The sequence below is a fragment of the Mesoplodon densirostris genome, chromosome 2, assembly GCF_025265405.1.
Source record: "Mesoplodon densirostris isolate mMesDen1 chromosome 2, mMesDen1 primary haplotype, whole genome shotgun sequence".
NCBI lineage: Eukaryota > Metazoa > Chordata > Mammalia > Artiodactyla > Ziphiidae > Mesoplodon > Mesoplodon densirostris.
In genome coordinates, this window is record NC_082662.1 from 36,572,606 (window position 1) to 36,591,218 (window position 18,613).

General features: G+C 47.9%; 1 protein-coding gene across 1 annotated transcript in view; it reads left to right on the forward strand.

The window, feature by feature from the left end:
* The window catches only part of CFAP57 (cilia and flagella associated protein 57), a 75,475-nt gene that overhangs the window by 54,044 nt on the left and 2,818 nt on the right, over window positions 1–18,613 (forward strand). The window contains exons 18-21 of the mRNA XM_060082894.1: window positions 4,898–5,014; window positions 6,534–6,668; window positions 6,750–6,893; window positions 14,470–14,602. Of these exons, the coding sequence (XP_059938877.1) occupies window positions 4,898–5,014; window positions 6,534–6,668; window positions 6,750–6,893; window positions 14,470–14,602 (529 nt within the window). The remainder of the gene's footprint in view (window positions 1–4,897; window positions 5,015–6,533; window positions 6,669–6,749; window positions 6,894–14,469; window positions 14,603–18,613) is intronic.

An 18,613-nucleotide genomic window follows, 5' to 3' on the forward strand; every position in this document is an offset into this window, starting at 1 on the left:
AAGCCTTTTCTCCAGGAGGCCCAGAAAAGAGGCCACATTGTGGGATCAGTCCAGGGCTGGGGCATCCAGAGAGGATATGTCCTGTGACGATAACTTTCTCCCTGACCTCTGGGATAAGGAAGGATGTTCCCAGCTGACCACAGAGCTGCCTCCTCTGGCCCTCCTGCCATTCTTGAGTGACCTCAGGGCCCAAGAATGGCAGCCTGAGAAGATGAGAAAGAGCAGGTGCCCTACCTGCCTGGAAAGCAGATGTGCCGCAGGCCCCTGGCAGTCACGGCCCCACTTCTCCCACCTCCTCTGACATATTTGTCAACTGCACTTAAGGTTGGGTTGGTTGCCTTCCACTGCAACATGCCTGAGAGATTATTCACGTTCCCTTCAGTAACTGGACCAGCCACGCTTTGATCCTCAACAGGGGAATATGCCACGCCCTTGGGAACGAGTAAAACAAGACCCCTCCTGCCCCACCCCAGGTGCCAGTCGCTGCCAGGGCTGATGTCTGGGCCCAGTTCCTTCCCCAGTAGCCTGTGACCTGGGGGCTTCCCTCTGTGGGTCAGACACATGTGGCCCACCTGCTGTGGACCTCCTGTGAAGTTCCTTTCCCTGCAAGAAGGAAGCTGCAAGCCCTTGGCTCCTTTGTAGAACTGAGACATCCGTGCCTGAAAACAGAAAACTTCCCTGACTCAAGTGTCTCCCCTCACAGATACTCTTCCAGCTTCTCTTTCATGAAACGTGACTATATCCTTCCTAGGGCAGGAGTTTCCAGAACCTCATCATTTTACTTCACACTCTTTTATTTCTTCATCTAGTGCAGGTTTTCTCTGCCTCGGCACTATTGGAACTTTGGAGTGGATAATTCCTTGCTGTTAGGGGGCAGTGCGGTACATTGTGGGATATTTAGCAGCATCCCTGGTCTCTACCCACTAGAGGTAGAGGCAATCCTCCCCCAGGGGTTTGTCCTCCCCCTCCCCCAAATATGACAACCAAAAATGTCTCTAGATGTTGCCACATGTCCCCTGGTGGGGCGGGGGTCAAGATGCCTCTCCCCAGCCCCCCCTCCCCACTAAGAATCTCTGAATGTGATGAGTACCACCTGGACGAGTAGATGGAATTTCCACTCCAGGAAAAGGATGCTTGTCCTTATTCATTGGCTAGTCTCCTGGCTGACCAGCCAGCTACTCAAATTTGACATATTTCTATGTCAATTTTTCTGTGAAATAGATTCTTTTTACTCTCAGCATGGTTTGGGGCTTTGCTCATATCACTTCCTTTCTAACCTAATCTGGTCATTGCTGACTTTAAGATTGTAGAGAAAGAGGCACAGCCAGCTGCAAGCACTCAGACCTTGGAGAAGCCCCTTTCTCTCTTTCAGCGGCCGTTTCCTTGGTCTGGGGCACCAGCATCTCACCTGGGCCACAGCGGCAGCCTCCTGACCAGGCTACCTGGCTCCAGTCTTGCCCTCTCCGGTAGAGCCTCTGCATCAGGCCTTCTAAGGTGCAAATCAGATCATGCCACTCCTTGGGTAAGACCTGTCAGTGGCTCCCTGAACTTTCAGGATAAGGCCCAAACTTCTGACCTATTTAAACTTCTGGGCAGGGTAAAGGCTGAGCTTCACACCATTCGAGCCTCAGCCCCAGGGTCCTGCATGACCCAGCTCAGCTGACCTCTCTAGATCCTCTCCCACTTCCTCACACGCACCCCTCCAAGGTCCAGGGGTGGCTGGACCACTTGCATCCTGCAGAGATGTGCCAGGCTGCCCATGCCTCTGGTCCTTTCTGTGCATGGCTGTTCTCTCTGCCTGAGATTCTCGTTCCCAACTTGTCCTTAAACCCTATTCCTGAGGCTTCCCTGGTGGCACAGTGGTTGAGAGTCTGCCTGCTGATGCAGGGGACGCGGGTTCGTGCCCCGGTCCGGGAGGATCCCACATGCTGCGGAGCGGCTGGGCCCGTGAGCCATGGCCGCTGAGCCTGTGCTCCGCAACGGGAGAGGCCACAGCAGTGAGAGGCCCGCATATCGCAAAAAAAAAAAAACAAAAAAAAAAAAAAAAAAAACAACCCTATTCCTCCTACAAAACCCGGCTGAGCGTCCCTTCCCTAGGTGCCACCCCTCAGCTCCACTGCGCACACACAGGGCCCTTTCCGCCCTGACTGCTGATGGTGTTGATCGCTCTGCACGTGAACTTCTCATTTACTTCCCTCTAATCCCTCTAGAACCGGGGCTTCTTGAAGATGGAAACTGCCTCTCAGTCAGGTCTGTATCCCTATGCCTGTGACAGCCTGCCAATCCTTTCTAAGGGATACATTCTTTCCTTAGCTGTGTAAATATCCACACTTGCTCTGTGTCCTCTACCAGGTGGCTCCACGTAGCTCTGCCAACATTGCATGTTTATCTTCTCATTCTTCCAGAGGCAGGTTGTTTCAGGCTCTCCTCCCTTCCCTCACTCTTGCTTCCCTTGGCCTTCTATACCTGCGATGCATTCATTTATTCATATGAATATTTATTGAGAGCCGCCTTTACGCCAGGCATTGGGTCAAAGGGCTACTCTGTTCGTACAAAATGCTTCCAGTAATTAGGCTAACATTCTTCCAAACGCTGCCCCTTCCTGTCCAGGATGTGGCTCCCTAGGGCCTCCTGGTACCTGAGAAGCTGGCCCGGAGCCTTGAAATCTGGCCAAAGGTCCTGTGTTCAGCTAGAGGGGATACTCCATCCAGCCATGAAAAAACCCAGTGAACTCCCCATCCCCCTCAAAATAGTCAGCAAACCTCCCTAATAACAGGAACACTAGCATCCACCAGATCTGGCGTGTCAGTCAGACTGCACTCCTTTGCTTTTGGCAGGAATTAAATCAAAGGAGAGCTCACCTACAGCTGATCTCATTCTAATCAGAAACTCTGATTGTTACTCACATGTCCTTGGTTGATACCAATGTAACAATGAATAAAGAGTCAGAAGCTCATGGGTAGCTTCTTTTCTTTTTCTTTTGAAGACGAGGCCCTCTGAAGTTGTACTTTTTAGACCTTTTCAACAGAATGATGAGGCAAAGATTCCTTCTCAGCCTCCTCTTTTCTGTTTTATGCCTTAGACTGGGGACACCTACATGCTGGTCTCTCAAAACTTTCTGCTTGAGGGTCGGCCCTGATGATTTGTGGCCCCAGAGGGTCAAGATTCACTCACACAACTTCACAAAGTAGAACGAGGGAGCTGCTTTTCTGCAGAAACTTGCCTCAGGTTACAGGTTCCAGTCAACTTGTAAGGAATTCAAGAAAAGAAGGAAGGAACAGGGAAACTAAGGGCAAAAAATTCATAGCCAGGCTATAGAAACACATGATCTGGGTTAACATATCAGCCAAGGGGTGGGGAGCTTTGGGGACGGTGAGGCATAAGAAGAAAGGTTCCTTCCAGTGTGGGAACTAGAAGGGAAGTGCCCTGGTAGCAGGGGAAACATTCCCACTGAAAAACTTCAGTTCTCAAATATAATTTTCATTCTCTGACTTTCTTCATTGAGGTACCATTGGTTTATAATGTTATGTAAGTTTCATGTGTACAGCATTATATTTCTACTTCCATATGTACTACAGCGTGTACAGTTTCCATCCGTCACCGTACAGTTGCTCCCCTTTACCCATGTTGCCCTTGCCCCACCCTTTTCCCTCTGGTAGCCACTACTCTGTTCTCTGTATCTATGTGCTTGGTTTGTTTGGTTTGTTCATTTATTTTGTTTGTTTTTTGTTGTTTTTTAAATTGAAGTACAGTTAATTTACAATGTTGCGTTAGTTTCAAGTATACAACAAAGTGATTCAGTTATACATATAACTTTCAGGTTATTTTCCATTATAGGTTATTATAAGATACTGAATATAGTTCCCTGTGCTCTACGGTAGATCCTCGTTTACCTATTTTATATATAGTAGTGTGTAGATGTTAATCCCAAACTCCTAATTTATCCCCCCCCTCCACCCCCTCTATCCCCTTTGGTAACCATAAGTTTGTTTTCTATGTCTCTGAGTCTATTTCTGTTTTGTAAATAAGTTCATTTGTATCATTTTTTTAGATTCCACATATAAGCAATATCATGATATTTGTCTTTATCTGACTTACTTCACTTAGTATGATAATCTCTAGGTCCATCCATGTTGCTGCAAATGGCATTATTTCATTCTTTTTTATGGCTGAGTAATATTCCATTGTATATATGTACCACATCTTCTTTATCCATCATCTGTCGATGGACATTTAAGTTCCTTCCATGTCTTTTATATCCCAAATGTGAATGAAATCATACATTATTTGTCTTTCTCTGTTGGGCTTATTTCACTTAGCATAATACCCTAAAGGGACCCATCCATATTATTGCAAATGGCAAGATTTCATTCTTTTTTATGGCTGAATAGTATTCATTTGTGTGTGTGTGTGTGTACCAAAGTTTCTTTATCCATTCCTCCACTGATGGGCACTTAGGTTGCTTCCATATCTTGGCTATTGTAAATAATGCTGCGATAAACATAGGGGTGCATATATCTTTTCAAATGAGTGTTTTTGCATTCTTTGGATAAATACCCAGAAGTGGGATAGCTGGATCCTCTGTTATACATCTATTCTTAATTTTTTGAGGAATCTCCGTACTGTTCTCCCTAGTGGCTGCACCAATTTACATTCCAACCAATAGTGCACAAGAATTTCCTTTTCTCCACATCTTCTCTAATCCTTATTATTTCTTGCCTTTTTGATAATAGCCATTCTAACAGGCAGGAGGTGATATCTCATTGTGGTTTTGATTTCCATTTCCCTAATAATTAGTGATGTTGAACATTTTTTCATGTTCCCCATGACATGCCATCTGCATGTCTTCTTTGGCTTACTTTCTTATTCTTGACTCTTTTTCCCCTGTTGTCTATAGATGGAAACTGAACTGGAGCATTTCCATAAGCAGAACACAAAGCTGGAGCTGAACATCACAGAATTGTGGCAGAAATTAAGAGCTACTGTTCAGGAGATGCACAGAGAGAGACAAAAGGTGTGAGGATTTTCAGAGTCTGGCAGCTCTTGGATTCGGGAGCTGGCGCCGGTCTGCAACGGGCAGCTGGCTTTCAAGAGACAGAGCCAGCCCATATCTAAGATACACCCATTTTAACTCGAATTCTTTACTTGCTCACAGCCCTGCCCTATTCCAGGCTCATGTAAATTTACGTAACTGAATCCATCTGAGACTATAAAATGACTTTGAGTATAGTGATCAAGGAGGTGGGAAGCCAGTGTTATAGGAATGCTCACAACATTGGCTTGTGTGGCCTGGGAAGGAACATGCTCAGAGAAATCATCTGTAGTCAGTGGTTAAAGGCTTGACTACCAAAACAATGTTGACCTAAGAGGACCTCAGAAATCACCTATTCTGGTCTCTCTATGTAATAAACAAGGAAAGCAAGGTCAGAGAGATTAGGAAGGTAGAAACTTCACCCAGCACCCACAGCTAGTGAGCACATACAGAGCCAGGGCTGGGAACCCAGTCGTCTGGTCCTGGGCCAGGACTTGGCTGCACCCTCACCCCCTGGCACAGAGTACCTCGTAATGTTGGTAGAATCAGATTGAATTTTTCCACCCCTCACATTAAGGATTGACTCTGTACTAAGTAATACTAGAAGCTGCAGAGCTATCAACGTGAACTGATACAGATCCTGCCCTTCACAAACTGAAGAGGTTGACAGGTGATTTGTGGCATGTGCATAGTAATTATCAGCCAGCCAAGGCTGAAAATTATGGAACATGAATAAAGAGCTGTGGGAGTGAAGAAAAAGGAGAGGCTCTCTAGGTCAGGGGTAAGGGAAGGTGGGTATCTGAGAAAGCGTGATGGAAGAGGGAGGATGTAGGGCTTCCCTGGTGGCGCAGTGGTTGGGATTCCGCCTGCCGATGCAGGGGACGCAGGTTCGTGCCCCAGTCCGGGAGGATCCCACATGCCACGGAGCGGCTGGGCCCGTGAGCCATGGCCGCTAAGCCTGCGCGTCTGGAGCCTGTGCTCCGCAACAGGAGGGGCCACAGCGGTGAGGGGCCTGCATACCGCAAAAAAAAAAAAAAAAAGAGTAGCCCAAGTTTGCAGATGAACCAGTCTGCTCAATTTTGTCATCATCTTCCCTACCCACTCACAGCAGCCCTCAGGAAGGAGAAACACTGGATGAGCTAACAAAGGGGCAGGGAAGCCCTGGCGCAGGGATCTGCAAGAGAGAATCGATGCTCTCCATCTTGGCTCCAAAAGGAGTAGGTGACCGCTTGCGCCTCTTTTAGTCTTTTAAGGCCTGTGGTCCTGGAAGGAATCCAGAGCCAATAGTGGAATCAGTGTGTGCTGCCTCCTAAAAATGCAACTGTTCAGGCCAGGGACACAGGAGTTTTAGGGCCTCTCCCTCTGGGCCCTGTGTGGCCCCTGGTGGTCAACGGTTAAGTCCTAGATGAGGTGTCTCTTGTCCCTTTACGTAGCCACAAGGCTGCAGCCCCGGCCCCTGGAGAGTCCCTGTGGGGCTAGAAGTAAATGTCTCTGCTTGCAGGAGCGGAACTTGGAGGCGCTGGTCAAACGGTTTAAGACGGACCTTCACAACTGTGTGGCGTACATCCAAGAACCCCGGCAGCTGAAGGAGAAGGTCCGTGCTCTCTTTGAGAAGTACGTGCAGCGGGCAGACATGGTGAGTTCTGCCCCCCTTTCTGCCCTCCCCTGCCCTCCAGGCTCTCCCCTCCCTCACGGTGAGCCCCTCCTGCCCCATCAGGTGGAGATCACAGGGCTGAACTTGGACCTGCAGCAGGAGTACACCCGTCAGCGGGAGCACCTGGAGAAGAGCCTGGCCACCCTCAAGAAGAAGGTGGTCAAGGAGAGTGAGCTGCACCTCGCGGATTATGTCCGCATCATGCAGGTACCCGCACGCGCCCCTCAGCTCCCTCGAGGCTGGGCCATCAGAGACAAGAGAGCTTGTCAAGGGCCCCTCCAAGACCACTGTCCTCAGGGTTCCCCAAATGTCCAAGGGACCCACTAGCTTTCTCCAAAGCTCCTTCTTTGACCTGTCTCCTCTGACCCCCCAGAGCTTGTCCTGGCAGTGACCATGGCCCAGAGCCCCGCCAAGGAGGTTTTCCAGGCATTTCCATGCCCACTCCTGCCCCTCCAAGGTTCGTTCATTTCTACCCCATCTCACTTCACCAGCCACCCATTTCTTTTTTCTATTCCCATCTTTATCCAAAGCACTCCTGCATCCTGCCTCACTCCTCTCCTTGACCCCTGTCTCCTCTGGACTTTGGCCATGTGACTTTAGCTCTCCAAGTTACTCTCTTCCTTCTCCTCTTTTCTGTTTCCAGCTCTTGTTTCACCTTACTTTGTTTTGCTGCTTTTTATTCTGCTACCTGTATCACATGGTCCCTGCTGGCCAAGTTCTCCCCTGGGAACATGCCCATCTCCTCCCACCTCCTCCAGCTTTTCTGGTGCCTCACGTCCCTACTCTTATCTCTCGGGTCCAGAGCCAACCACACCCACCCTAACTGTTGGCCTCCCCTCACTTTAATGAGCTCTCCACGCCCACCTCCCTGGACTCTTCCTAGGGCCGTTCAGAGAGCCTAACCCCGTTACTGGCACCTCCACTTACACACACTATCGGACTGCCAGGCAGGATTCTGCCGCCAATTTCTCTTTGGGTATCAGTCTGTCTCACCTGAGGCAGTTAATGTGAATTAATATCAAAAGACAACATCAGACTCACATTTATAAGGCATGTACCTTTTTAGGTTTCTATTTCTTTAATGCTGTAATTAAAATGCCGGAATGGGGATGGGCTGCAGTTGGATTGAAACAAATCAGTTCCGAACACAGCTGGGCAGAGCACACTGCAATTCAGGCCAGCCCCAGGCACGGCAGGTCTCATGCCACCTTACAACCAGCCCCTGCTTAAAAGCAGCCCACACCATCAAGCAGCCCACTGCCCAGCTCCTGAGCCATGAAAGCAGCCAGAGGCCCGGAGATAGGAGTAGATTCGATTGGTGGGACCCTTAGGCACCAGCAGCCGATACACAGAGCCATTGCTAAGGGTCTCGAGTGCTCTCAAGCATGGAGAGTCCCCCGGGGCACTGCAGTGCAGCCTGCGGGGCAGGGGGACCAGGGAGACTGCAGGAGTGGTTGTCAACTGGTGACATTGCTGAGCTCTCATCTGTGACTTGTCACCAGAGCACAGGCCTGAGGGGTCCTCCAAGGGCTGGGTCCCTCTCTCCATGCCAACCAGACACCCAAAGCAAACGTCAATCCTAGGAGAAGAAGGAAAAGGAAAGAGAGTAAAGACCACAGCCTAGGTGAGGGTGTAAGCATCAGCATGAGGCTGCTCAGGACAGGCAGAAGGGCCTCTTTTGCTCCCCCATTCCCCAGGGGCCACATGCCCACTACTGCTGGGCCAGGGTGAGAGTTGGGGTAGGGGGAGCAGAGGCGACCCAAGCAGGGCTTCTGCCCAATACTACCACTCCCTGGTGGCTGGCAGAGGGAGCCATCAACAGGGAGAACCCCGGAGAGTGTTTGCTCAAGCAGCATTGTAAACCTGTGTGCTGCGGAGCCCTGTGGATGCACAGAAGTGCCACAGACAACTGCAGGGGGCCAGAGGGGGGTCAGGATGCAGGGCTCTGGGTTCCCAGCACCTGCTCAACCAGGGAGACTCCTTGCTTATTGCAGTGGGCTCTGTGTAAGATTTTGTTTGGAAGACTTAAAAAAAGAAAAACTTTCAAAACTACTGTTCTGGATGATAAAAATTGTTTCCTTCTTTGGTCTTAAGGGCCAAGCAAGGTGGCGGGCCTGGAGAAAAGAGCACAGCCCTGTCTTTGTACAAACCCAGTTTACCCTCCTGCTGGCCACTCTTGCTGGGGGAGCGGGGTGGGTCCTGAACTTCTCGAGGAGCCACCTTCCTATCTGTAAGAGAGGAAGGAAACACCAACCTCAACCAGTTACTGCAAGGATTGAGTGAGCTAACTAATGTCAAGCATTGGCCACTGGCCCTGTACAGAACAGGTGCTCCAAAAATGCTATTTCCCTTCCCTTCCTCCGAGCAAAAGACTTAATCAAGAACCAGGGCAAAATCTAGTAGGAGAGCCTGGAAGGCCATCACAGCACAGACTGGGAGTGCCCATGGGCTTGAGGCATGGAAGACGGGACAGTACAGCTGATCCCAGGCCCCCCCCAGCTGGTGGCCCGGGGTGCCCATTGCTTTGGTATGCATTTGTAAGGAGCTGCATCTGCAGGTACCAAGGCCCTGACACTTAAGTCTCAAAAGGCTGAGGAAGGCTGGGGCAGATATGGCATCTGAGAGAACTTGTTAGAAAACACAGAAAATGAGGTCACTGTCTCATTTATATGTTCAGATAGGAGCACGGGGCCTCCTCATTCATTCTCCAGCATGATTGCCTATACTAAAATAAGAGTTGCAATGGAATACAAACATCTAGGACACGTGCTTTATTCATTCAGGACACGTATTTTGTGGGCTTCTTACACGCCAAGCTGTGAGCTTGCCGTGGAGGATTCCCAGATTAATGTGATGGCTTGCCTACTCTCAGGGAGCTCATCTAGGGAACTTGAGCCAGACACAGATAAGCACTGCTCCGTGCAGCGCATCCAGGGTGGTAAGCTCACCAGAGAGGGGGGCTTCAGCTAGGGGCATGGCATTTGAGCTGGGTCTTGAAGGGTGAGTAGAGGGGGTCAGGGAGCAATGGGGGAAGAGCCTTCCAGGCTGAGGACACAACCTGAGAACAGAGAAGAGAGAGGCCTGTGGGGTGTTTGGAGATCCAGAAATCCCCCGACGTAACTTTATTGCAGAGCATGGGGGCAGGGAGGAAGGGCCCTTTGGAACGGTAGGTAGCTTAGGGTCATGTTGAAAGGGCTTTCCGTGTCACACAAGAAGCATGAAGTTTATTTTATAAGCTGGTGCCCCCTAAGGTTTCTTAAGTAGGTAGGGGTGTTATCTGTTCTGGAAAGGTTACTTCAGTGGGAAGGGGCGAAAGACCAGTGGGGAAAGACAAGTGGCAGGAAAACCCTTTCAAAGATGACTCCCATGTTAAAGGGAGATGACAGGCCTTGGGAGGGGAAGTTGTGATGTCAGAAGATGTTTCAGAGTAGAGGTGATGAATAGAAGTGGGTGGTTAGATGTGAGAGGAAGGCTGAAAGAGGAGCGGAGAAATGGTTCATTTGTGCAGTTAGGCAGGTGGCGATCCCACTAACTGTGGGCTCCGGAAAGACGCCGCTGAGTGGGGCTCCCAAGTTATCGGAATAAATCCGTTGCCTGCTTTTTCCACGCTAACCAGACCCTGCTGTATTCTTAAAGGTGTCAACTCAAGGGAGGCCAGCAGGGGGTGCTCTAGGCATTTCCTTTCTGCGCCCTTCTCCCTCGGAGTCTGAAGTTCTGTCAGTCGGTTCCCTTGTGAGGCTCTCTGGCCTTGCCCTCAACCAAAGACAGTCCTGGACAGCTTGGCGTAGCCTCTTTGTTCAGAAGCCTTTCTATATAAACAGACCTTAGTATCCCCGAGCCAGCCTCTCTCACATGCCCCAAGTCCTGGCACTCGATGGACCCAGGTCAGATCTTCCCTGCAGAGGAGCTGGCTGGGGGTCTGGAGGATCAGAGGGGCCTTTGTGGGCCGTCCTGACCAAGGGGGGATCAAGAACACAAAGCTCAGAAAACCTGCTGCATTCACGTTTTTGTTTTGTTTTGTTGTTGTGGTGGTGGTATGCGGGCCTCTCACTGTTGTGGCCTCTCCCGTTGCGGAGCACAGGCTCCGGACACGCAGGCTCAGTGGCCATGGCTCACGGGCCCAGCCGCCTCACGGCATGTGGGATCTTCCCGGACCGGGGCACGAACCCGTGTCCCCTGCACCGGCAGGCAGACTCTCAACCACTGCGCCACCAGGGAAGCCCCTGCATTCCCGTTTTGACTTCACAAAACTACCCAAGGCACTTACACTTGACCTCAGTGTGGCCTCTGGACTCCTCAGAACACGGACCACCCAGAAAGCCCTCTTAAGGCAGCCCCACTTGTACTCTTCAGGGGCTCCCTCGGCCTCCATACGATGTGAGGTGTTGACGGAGGTGACGTACAGCAGAGGTGAGAGTGGAGTCTGGGAGGCAGCAATCAGAAGCATCAAGGCACCCGGGGGCCGACGCCACCAGATTCGAATCCCAGCTCTGCCACCCCTGCACGGCCTCCTTCCTCATATGCAGCTGTATCCCATAATACCTTCCTCCTGAGGTGGTTGTAGGGATTAAACAAGGTGGCGTATGCAAAGTGTCTGACACAGTGCAGGAATCCAGTCCTCGCTTTGAGTTGTTATCTTGTTATTATCATCGTCGTCAAGCATTTGGCGGCTCAGACCCTGCTTGCTCCCTCTGGCTCGGGGCCTGAAACACTCTTCCTTGCACCGCCCCTCCCCCAGGCTCCACAGGGAGGCTTCCTCACACCCCTGACCCGACCTGCGGGGCATCTCTCTGCACTGGATCCAAGCTGGGCCTCCCACGTCTGGCACAATAAGCACCTAATAGGCTTTCTGTTTTTATGAATGGACCAACGGAGCAGAGGAATTGGGCTGCATTGAGTCCTGGGCCTCAATCAACTCTAGTGAGGCCTGAGTCGTGTTCTGGAGACCTGTCTTAGGTGACCAGCCTCATGGAGGTGTCCAGGGATGGCAGTGGCGTCAGAAACATGCATATCAAAAGGTACCAGGAGGGCTTCCCTGGTGGCGCAGTGGTTGAGAGTCCACCTGCCGGTGCAGGGGACACGGGTTCATGCCCCGGTCCGGGAAGATCCCACATGCCGTGAAGCGGCTGGGCCCGTGAGCCATGGCCGCTGAGCCTGCGCGTCCGGAGCCTGTGCTCCACAACGGGAGAGGCCACAACAGTGAGAGGCCCGCGTACCGCAAAAAAAAAAAAAAGGGTACCAGGAACCTGAAGTCCCAATCATGGCGACAGGGTTGTCAGGGTGGAGAGAATGGCAGGGGCTCCACGTGGGGCCATTACAGTAGTAGAGGTGAAAGATGCTGAGAGCTGGTTATGAATGAACATGAGATTCAGTTCAGACACAAAGTCGACAGGATTGAGTGACAAAATGAATGGAGGTTGACCAGGAAGAAGTACCTAAAAATGTTTCTGGAGAGAACTGGGGAAATGGCACTTTCAGTCTCTAATCTTTATTCTGATTACTATTATTTTATTGAATGAAGCAGGGGAAGTGAAGCTAAGTGATGCCAGCTAAGAGGAGGAGTGGAGAGAGCCCCTGAGTGGGCTGGTGTGCCCGGAAGTTCCCTGTGGCTCTCCTAAGACTCCCTTCTGTCTGGTCTCGCCTGCTCAACATTTACCCCCTGGTTTGTAATTTGCTGGTTTACAAGATTCATCTTATTCAACTTGGTATCCACTGTGCTAGTTATTCATTTGCTTATCCCTTCCACAAATATTTATTGAGCACCTCTTACAGGCCAGGCAGAGTCCAAGGTCTTAGAATCCAATAAATACGTATTTAAGTGATTATGTCATGATATAAAGTCAGCATGGAGAAATTCCAGGGGGAGGAAACAGAGCATCTGGAAAGAAAATATGGGCTATGCATCACCAAGGCCTGTGCTGGTTAAAAGGGTAAAAAATCAGAAGGAGAAAACCTGCTGACTTTATAGAAAAACAGGCACAAAGCCGAGCCTGAGAATGAGGGACTGGTAATAATTGGGCATTTCATCCAATGTGGGACTGGTAATAATTGGGCATTTCATCCGGAGAACATTTTTTTTTAATGAGGAAGAGTGAAATTAAGTGAAATACCAAAAATCTGAAGGTAGATCTGATCTGCCTAATTAAAAAGGCTCTGGAGGGAAGGACTATCGGGGTGTCTGCAGTTCACATCCCCATAACAGAGAAGGCTTGTCCTGCTCGCTGACAGCAGTGCTTGGGATCACGCTGTCCTCTGCGCTCAGACTCCATACTCACCACTCCAGAGACAGTGTCCCAAGGGGAAGCACAGTTTGTTTCTGGCACATGTTCGTCTTATGTAGATTTGGTCAGTGTTTGCCTTTGTTGGTACTCAGACCCTCGAGGGCCTCGCATCTCCTGGGACCTGGTTAGAAATGCAGAATCTCAGGAGCAGCTCCAGGCCTGCTGAGTCAGAAGCCACATTTAACAGGATCCTCAGGCGATTCGTGCATAGTCCTATGAGAGGTGCTGTGAAGGACGTGCTGAGTACTGAGGCCATGGGCTCCAAGAGAAGAGCGGTCCATGGTGAGAGGGACGCCTCCATGGAACCTCCCTTGGGGCTCCTGTGCTGAGTGTGAAAAGGAAGGCAAGGCAAGAGAGAAGAGACTGCTTGGTCCCAGAGCGCAGAGCCCCTCCACCTGGCCTGCAGCGGGCTCTGGTCTGCACGCCTCTCTACTCCTCTCACCTCGTATTCCCGTGACACAGAACTGCTGCAGGTCACCCCACACACCTGCTGTGTCATTCTGTGCCTTTCTCCTGCCATTCCAGTTATCTGGGACCCCCTTTACCCTCTCCTTGGTAACTCTGTCAAGCCTCAGCCCAGGGGTCAGTTCCTAGGAATCCACCCTGGTCATTCAGGCAGAGCCAAGTGCCTTTCCTCTGTGTCCCACTCCTCCATCCCAGCCAGGTGGCCACCTCACTAAAGTGTGCCCAGACCCCTCACTAAACCCTAAACTCCTCAAGAACAGAGGCCAAGTCTTACTTTCTCTATATATACACCTCAGGATCAGCACAGTGCCTGGCACATAATAAGTGCTCAATAAATATTGGATGGATGGATATTTATCAAACACTAACGAGAGAAGTGAACTTCCAGTGGATGTAGCAAATGCTAATTATCCATTTACTTTTACTTTTCTTTATTCCTCAGTAATGTATGCTGCTGAGAGCAGAAACCATGTCTTATTTCTGTCTGCATCCAGGGGATGCAGCAGATACCACGTAAATGTAGGTTCAACAAATGAATGGAAAAAAAACAAAGTGTAGCACAGTACTTAAGAGCTCAGAGCTCTGGAGCCAGACTGGGTCAGAATCCTGGCTCTGCCACTTGCTATCTATGTAATTTGGGTAAGTTACATCACCTCTCTGTGCTACTTTAAAACTGTGGTTGTAATAGAATCTATGCATAAGGTTATTATGAAACTTCAGTGCATTAAGTTCATGAAAAGTGCTTAGAAAAGCATTGTTGCTATGGATGGGAAGAGCCTGGATGGATGGGAATGGTACACACTGCCTGTAGCTAACTTTGCCAGAGTCCACCTGAAGGTAAGTCAGCTGGTACCTCAAGAGGCTGATCCATGAGCCAGGATAAAGACTCATGCCACAGTAGAGGCACCAGAGACATAATCTGGGTCCAGGACCAACCCTGACTCTTCCCCACACCCTTAGCGCCAGGCCAGAGCAGGTCCTGTGCCCACTGACCACTTATCCATCTACACTCACTCTCTCCTCCTTCTTCTCTATAGGAAAATGTCTCCCTGATCAAGGAGATTAATGAGCTCCGCAGAGAGCTGAAGTTCACCCGCTCCCAAGTCTATGACCTTGAAGCAGCCCTGAAACTGACCAAGAAAATTCAACCCCAAGACGTTCCAGAGACAGGTAATGTCACCAGTGGTCAAGAAAGGTGGGCACTGGGATCCAGGGACCAATTGCAGCCACGAGCAGGTCTCCTTTTGGCTTTCAAAGCTGCCTCTCCTGAGTTTCTTCCTGTATCAGCTCACATCCACCCCATGGCCTCCTGGGCACCTCTGCATGCCACGCGCCTGCTCTTCAAAGGATTTGTGAGGACCCTACCACATTCAAACACTCGCAAATCCAGAATTCTTGGAGTTAGCAAAGGTTTCAGAATTCAGAATCTTTCAGATCTTAGGAAGAACATACTCTATATACTGTCTGGGGCAGTGCCCTGAAATCAAACACATTAGTATTTCTGTAGTGAAACATATGAATATTCACACTAAACTTCATGAATTTAAAAATGCTTTCCATTTTTAAAGCTTTTTGCATTTTACAATTGTGGATCAAGAATTGTGGACCTGTACGATGAAAATAAAGGCAAAAATAAGGACCAGAAACAATTTAAAGGGAGAGGGGAAAGAATTACATTAAAAATATTAAATGAGTTAGTTATTGCAGTTATAAAATTCCTCTGAACTTCTGATAGCCAAGACAAAAAGGGAAAAAATATGATGGTTTACATAGCTCTCATAGGGGGAAAGGAAGTTTTTTTCTAGAGGAACAAACATTTCCCTGGTACTAAGTTCTGTGAGAAACTAAATACATTGAGCCTTACAAAAGGGATATTGGGGGCTTCCCTGGTGGCTCAGTGGTTGGGACTCCGCCTGCCAGTGCAGGGGACGCGGGTTCGTGCCCCGGTCCGGGAGGATCCCACATGCCGTGGAGCGGCTGGGCCCGTGAGCCATGGCTGCTGGGCCTGTGCGTCCGGAGCCTGTGCTCCGCAACGGGAGAGGCCACAGCAGTGAGAGGCCCACGTACCGCAAAAACTAAAAACAAAAAGGGATATTGAACAACGTAATTGACAGTCTTTAATGGTAGGTTTTCAGACAATAAAAAAACATTCTTCAGGTGTCTATTTCTTATCTGGACAGTCAATAAAAAACAAGAGTATAAGGTATTACTGTGGAAAATTAAGCCAACATAGTTCAAGTATATTGTTTTCTGGTGGTTTACCTTCAGGAATAAAGCTTAGAAACCCTAATGAACTGAAACATTCCACAGCTGTGGACTGGGTCATTCAAATATTAGCCACCTCAGGTACTATGGTTATGCAAGGTATTATCATTGGCAGAGGGTAGTTGAAGGATACACAGGAACTCTCTGCACTATTTTCAAAACTGTTTGTGAGTCTTGAACTGTTACAAATTTTATATGTATGTGTATATATATATATATGTATATATATATATATATATATATATATATATATATATATATAATTGTTGTCTCATACGCCATTGTCATTAGAGTTGAAGTTAAGAGGGTAAACTCTGTGAGTAGTACCCGAAGAACAATATTACCTCTGAAGAACTGACATAAAAGCACAGCATGTGTTAAAAAAGACTGAGAACTTGGGAATTCCCTGGCGGCCCAGTGGTTAGGACTCTGCGCTTTCACTGCTGAGGGCCAGGGTTCAATCCCTGGTCGGGGAACTAAGATCCCACAAGACACGTGGCACAGCCAAATAAATTAATTAATTTAAGTTAATTAATCAATCTGTTAAAAAAAAAAAGACAGAACTTGACTTCTTGGAGGTGAAACCATCTTCAGTTGGAGGTGAAGCATAGATGTGTCTGTGAACAATCACAAAACTTCTCTTTTAAAAAAATATTTCAAATATGCCCCAGCAGCCTAGCAAATAACCAGTTGAGACCTCCTCAGGATGCTGTATGATATAGCCAGGTTCTTCTTACTACTATGATGGTAACTATCAGACATAGACAAAAATTGAGAGAAATTCTAATGAATCCCCATGAATTCACTCCCTGACTTGAACAACTGTCGCTCTTGCTTCATCACTATCGCCACGCCCCACCCCCCTGCCCCAGTTATTCCCTCCCACGCCCACAGTAGATTATTCTAAAGCAAACCAAACATCATGCCACTTGTGTCATAGAGCTTTACTCAAGGGAGGTTTCATCGGTAATGGCTGAAGACAAGTATTACCAATTGTCTGTCTTGATCATGAAGAACCTAAGTCTGGCTTCTGGTTCTGAACATGGGGCCTCCAAAACAAGTTAGCTCAAAATATACATTCCTATGTTGTTTAAAATTGACCAATTCAGTTAGTTTTGAAGAATTCTTTATCTGAACAGGAGAGGTTATCATCCCCAACCACAATTTTAGTTTTAGCAGCATTTATATTGTCATTCACACAACAATTAACCAGCAGGCCTAATAGACACACCTGCTTGGTTTTCAGTTATTAAAACCATATTATTAGAACGTCTAATTAAAGGTGGCTAACTGAAAACCTACTAAAATGGCATAAATAAACCAAAGGAAACAAGAGACGTACAATTTTGAAAGCTGGAAAAAGGATAGGTGAGTGGTTACTGACTTCATAGACCTGAGAAACCTGAATCCTAAGCCAGGAGTGGGGATCCTAGAAGAAACCTGATGAACCCCTGAAAGGCTCAGGAATTAGCAGAAGCAGCTATCTCTGGAAGTGGGGGTGAAGGTGTGTCTGAAAGCAAGAGGGAAAGTCTTTAAGAAGCTGTTAGATCTACCTAGTACCCAATACAGTGGTTAAAAATAGAACCATCAGGTCCGTCATCATAAAATTCTAGAATATCAGAGTGCAAAGAAAAAACTCCTAATTGTGGGATATAAAGTCAGCACACAAAAATCAGTTGCATTTTTATACACTAACAATGAATAATTTGAAAAGGAAATTAAGAAAACAATTTAACTTACAATAGCATCAAAGAGAATAAAATAGGGCTTCCCTGTGGCGCAGTGGTTGGGAGTCCGCCTGCCGATGCAGGGGACACGGGTTCGTGCCCCAGTCCAGGAGGATCCCACGTGCCATGGAGCGGCTGGGCCCGTGGGCCATGGCCGCTGGGCCTGTGCGTCCGGGGCCTGTGCTCTGCAGCAGTAGAGGCCACAACATTGAGAGGCCCACATACCGCAAAAAAAAAAAAAAAGAGAGAGAATAAAATACTTAGGAATAAACTTACCAAGGAGGTGAAGGACTACCTGTACACTGAAAACTACAAAAAAAACACTGAAAGAAATTGAAGAATACACCAGCAAATGGAAAGACATCTTTTGTTCATGGACTGGAAGATTTATTAAAATGTCAATACTATCCAAAGTGATCAACACATTCCAATGTAATCCCTATCAAAATCCCAATGACACTTTTTTGCAGAAATAGAACATCCATTCTAAAATTCATTGGGAGTTTCAAGATACCCCAAATAGCCAAAACTCTTGAAAAAGAACAAAGTTGGAAGCCTCACACTTCCTATTTCAAAATTTACAGCAAAGCTATAGTAATCAAAACAGTATGGTACTGGCATAAATATAGACATATAGACCGATGGAATAGAATACAGAGCCCAGAAATAAACACTCATATATATGGTCAAATGATTTTCAGTGTGGGTGTCAAGACTATTCAATGAGGAAAGGACAATCTTTTCAACAAATGGTGCTAGGAAAACTGGATATCCACATGCAAAGGAATGAAGTTGGACCCTTACCTTACATCATATACAAAATTTAACTCAAAATGGACCAGACTTAAATGTAAGAGCTAAAACTATAAAACTCATAGAAGAAAATATAGGGGGAAACTTCATTATATTAGATTTTGCAATGATTTCTTAGATATGACATCAAAAGTACAGACAACAAAAAGAAAGTAGATAAATTGGACTACATCCAAATTTAAAGCTTTTGTGCATCAAAGAACACTATCGACAAGCATGAAAAGGCAACCCATGGTATGGGAGAAGATATTTGAAAATCACATATCTGATAAAGGGTTGACATCCAGAATATATAAGGAACTCCTACAACTTAACTACAACAACAACAACAAAAATTTTTTTAGTAAGCAAAGGACTTGAATAGACATTTCTCCAA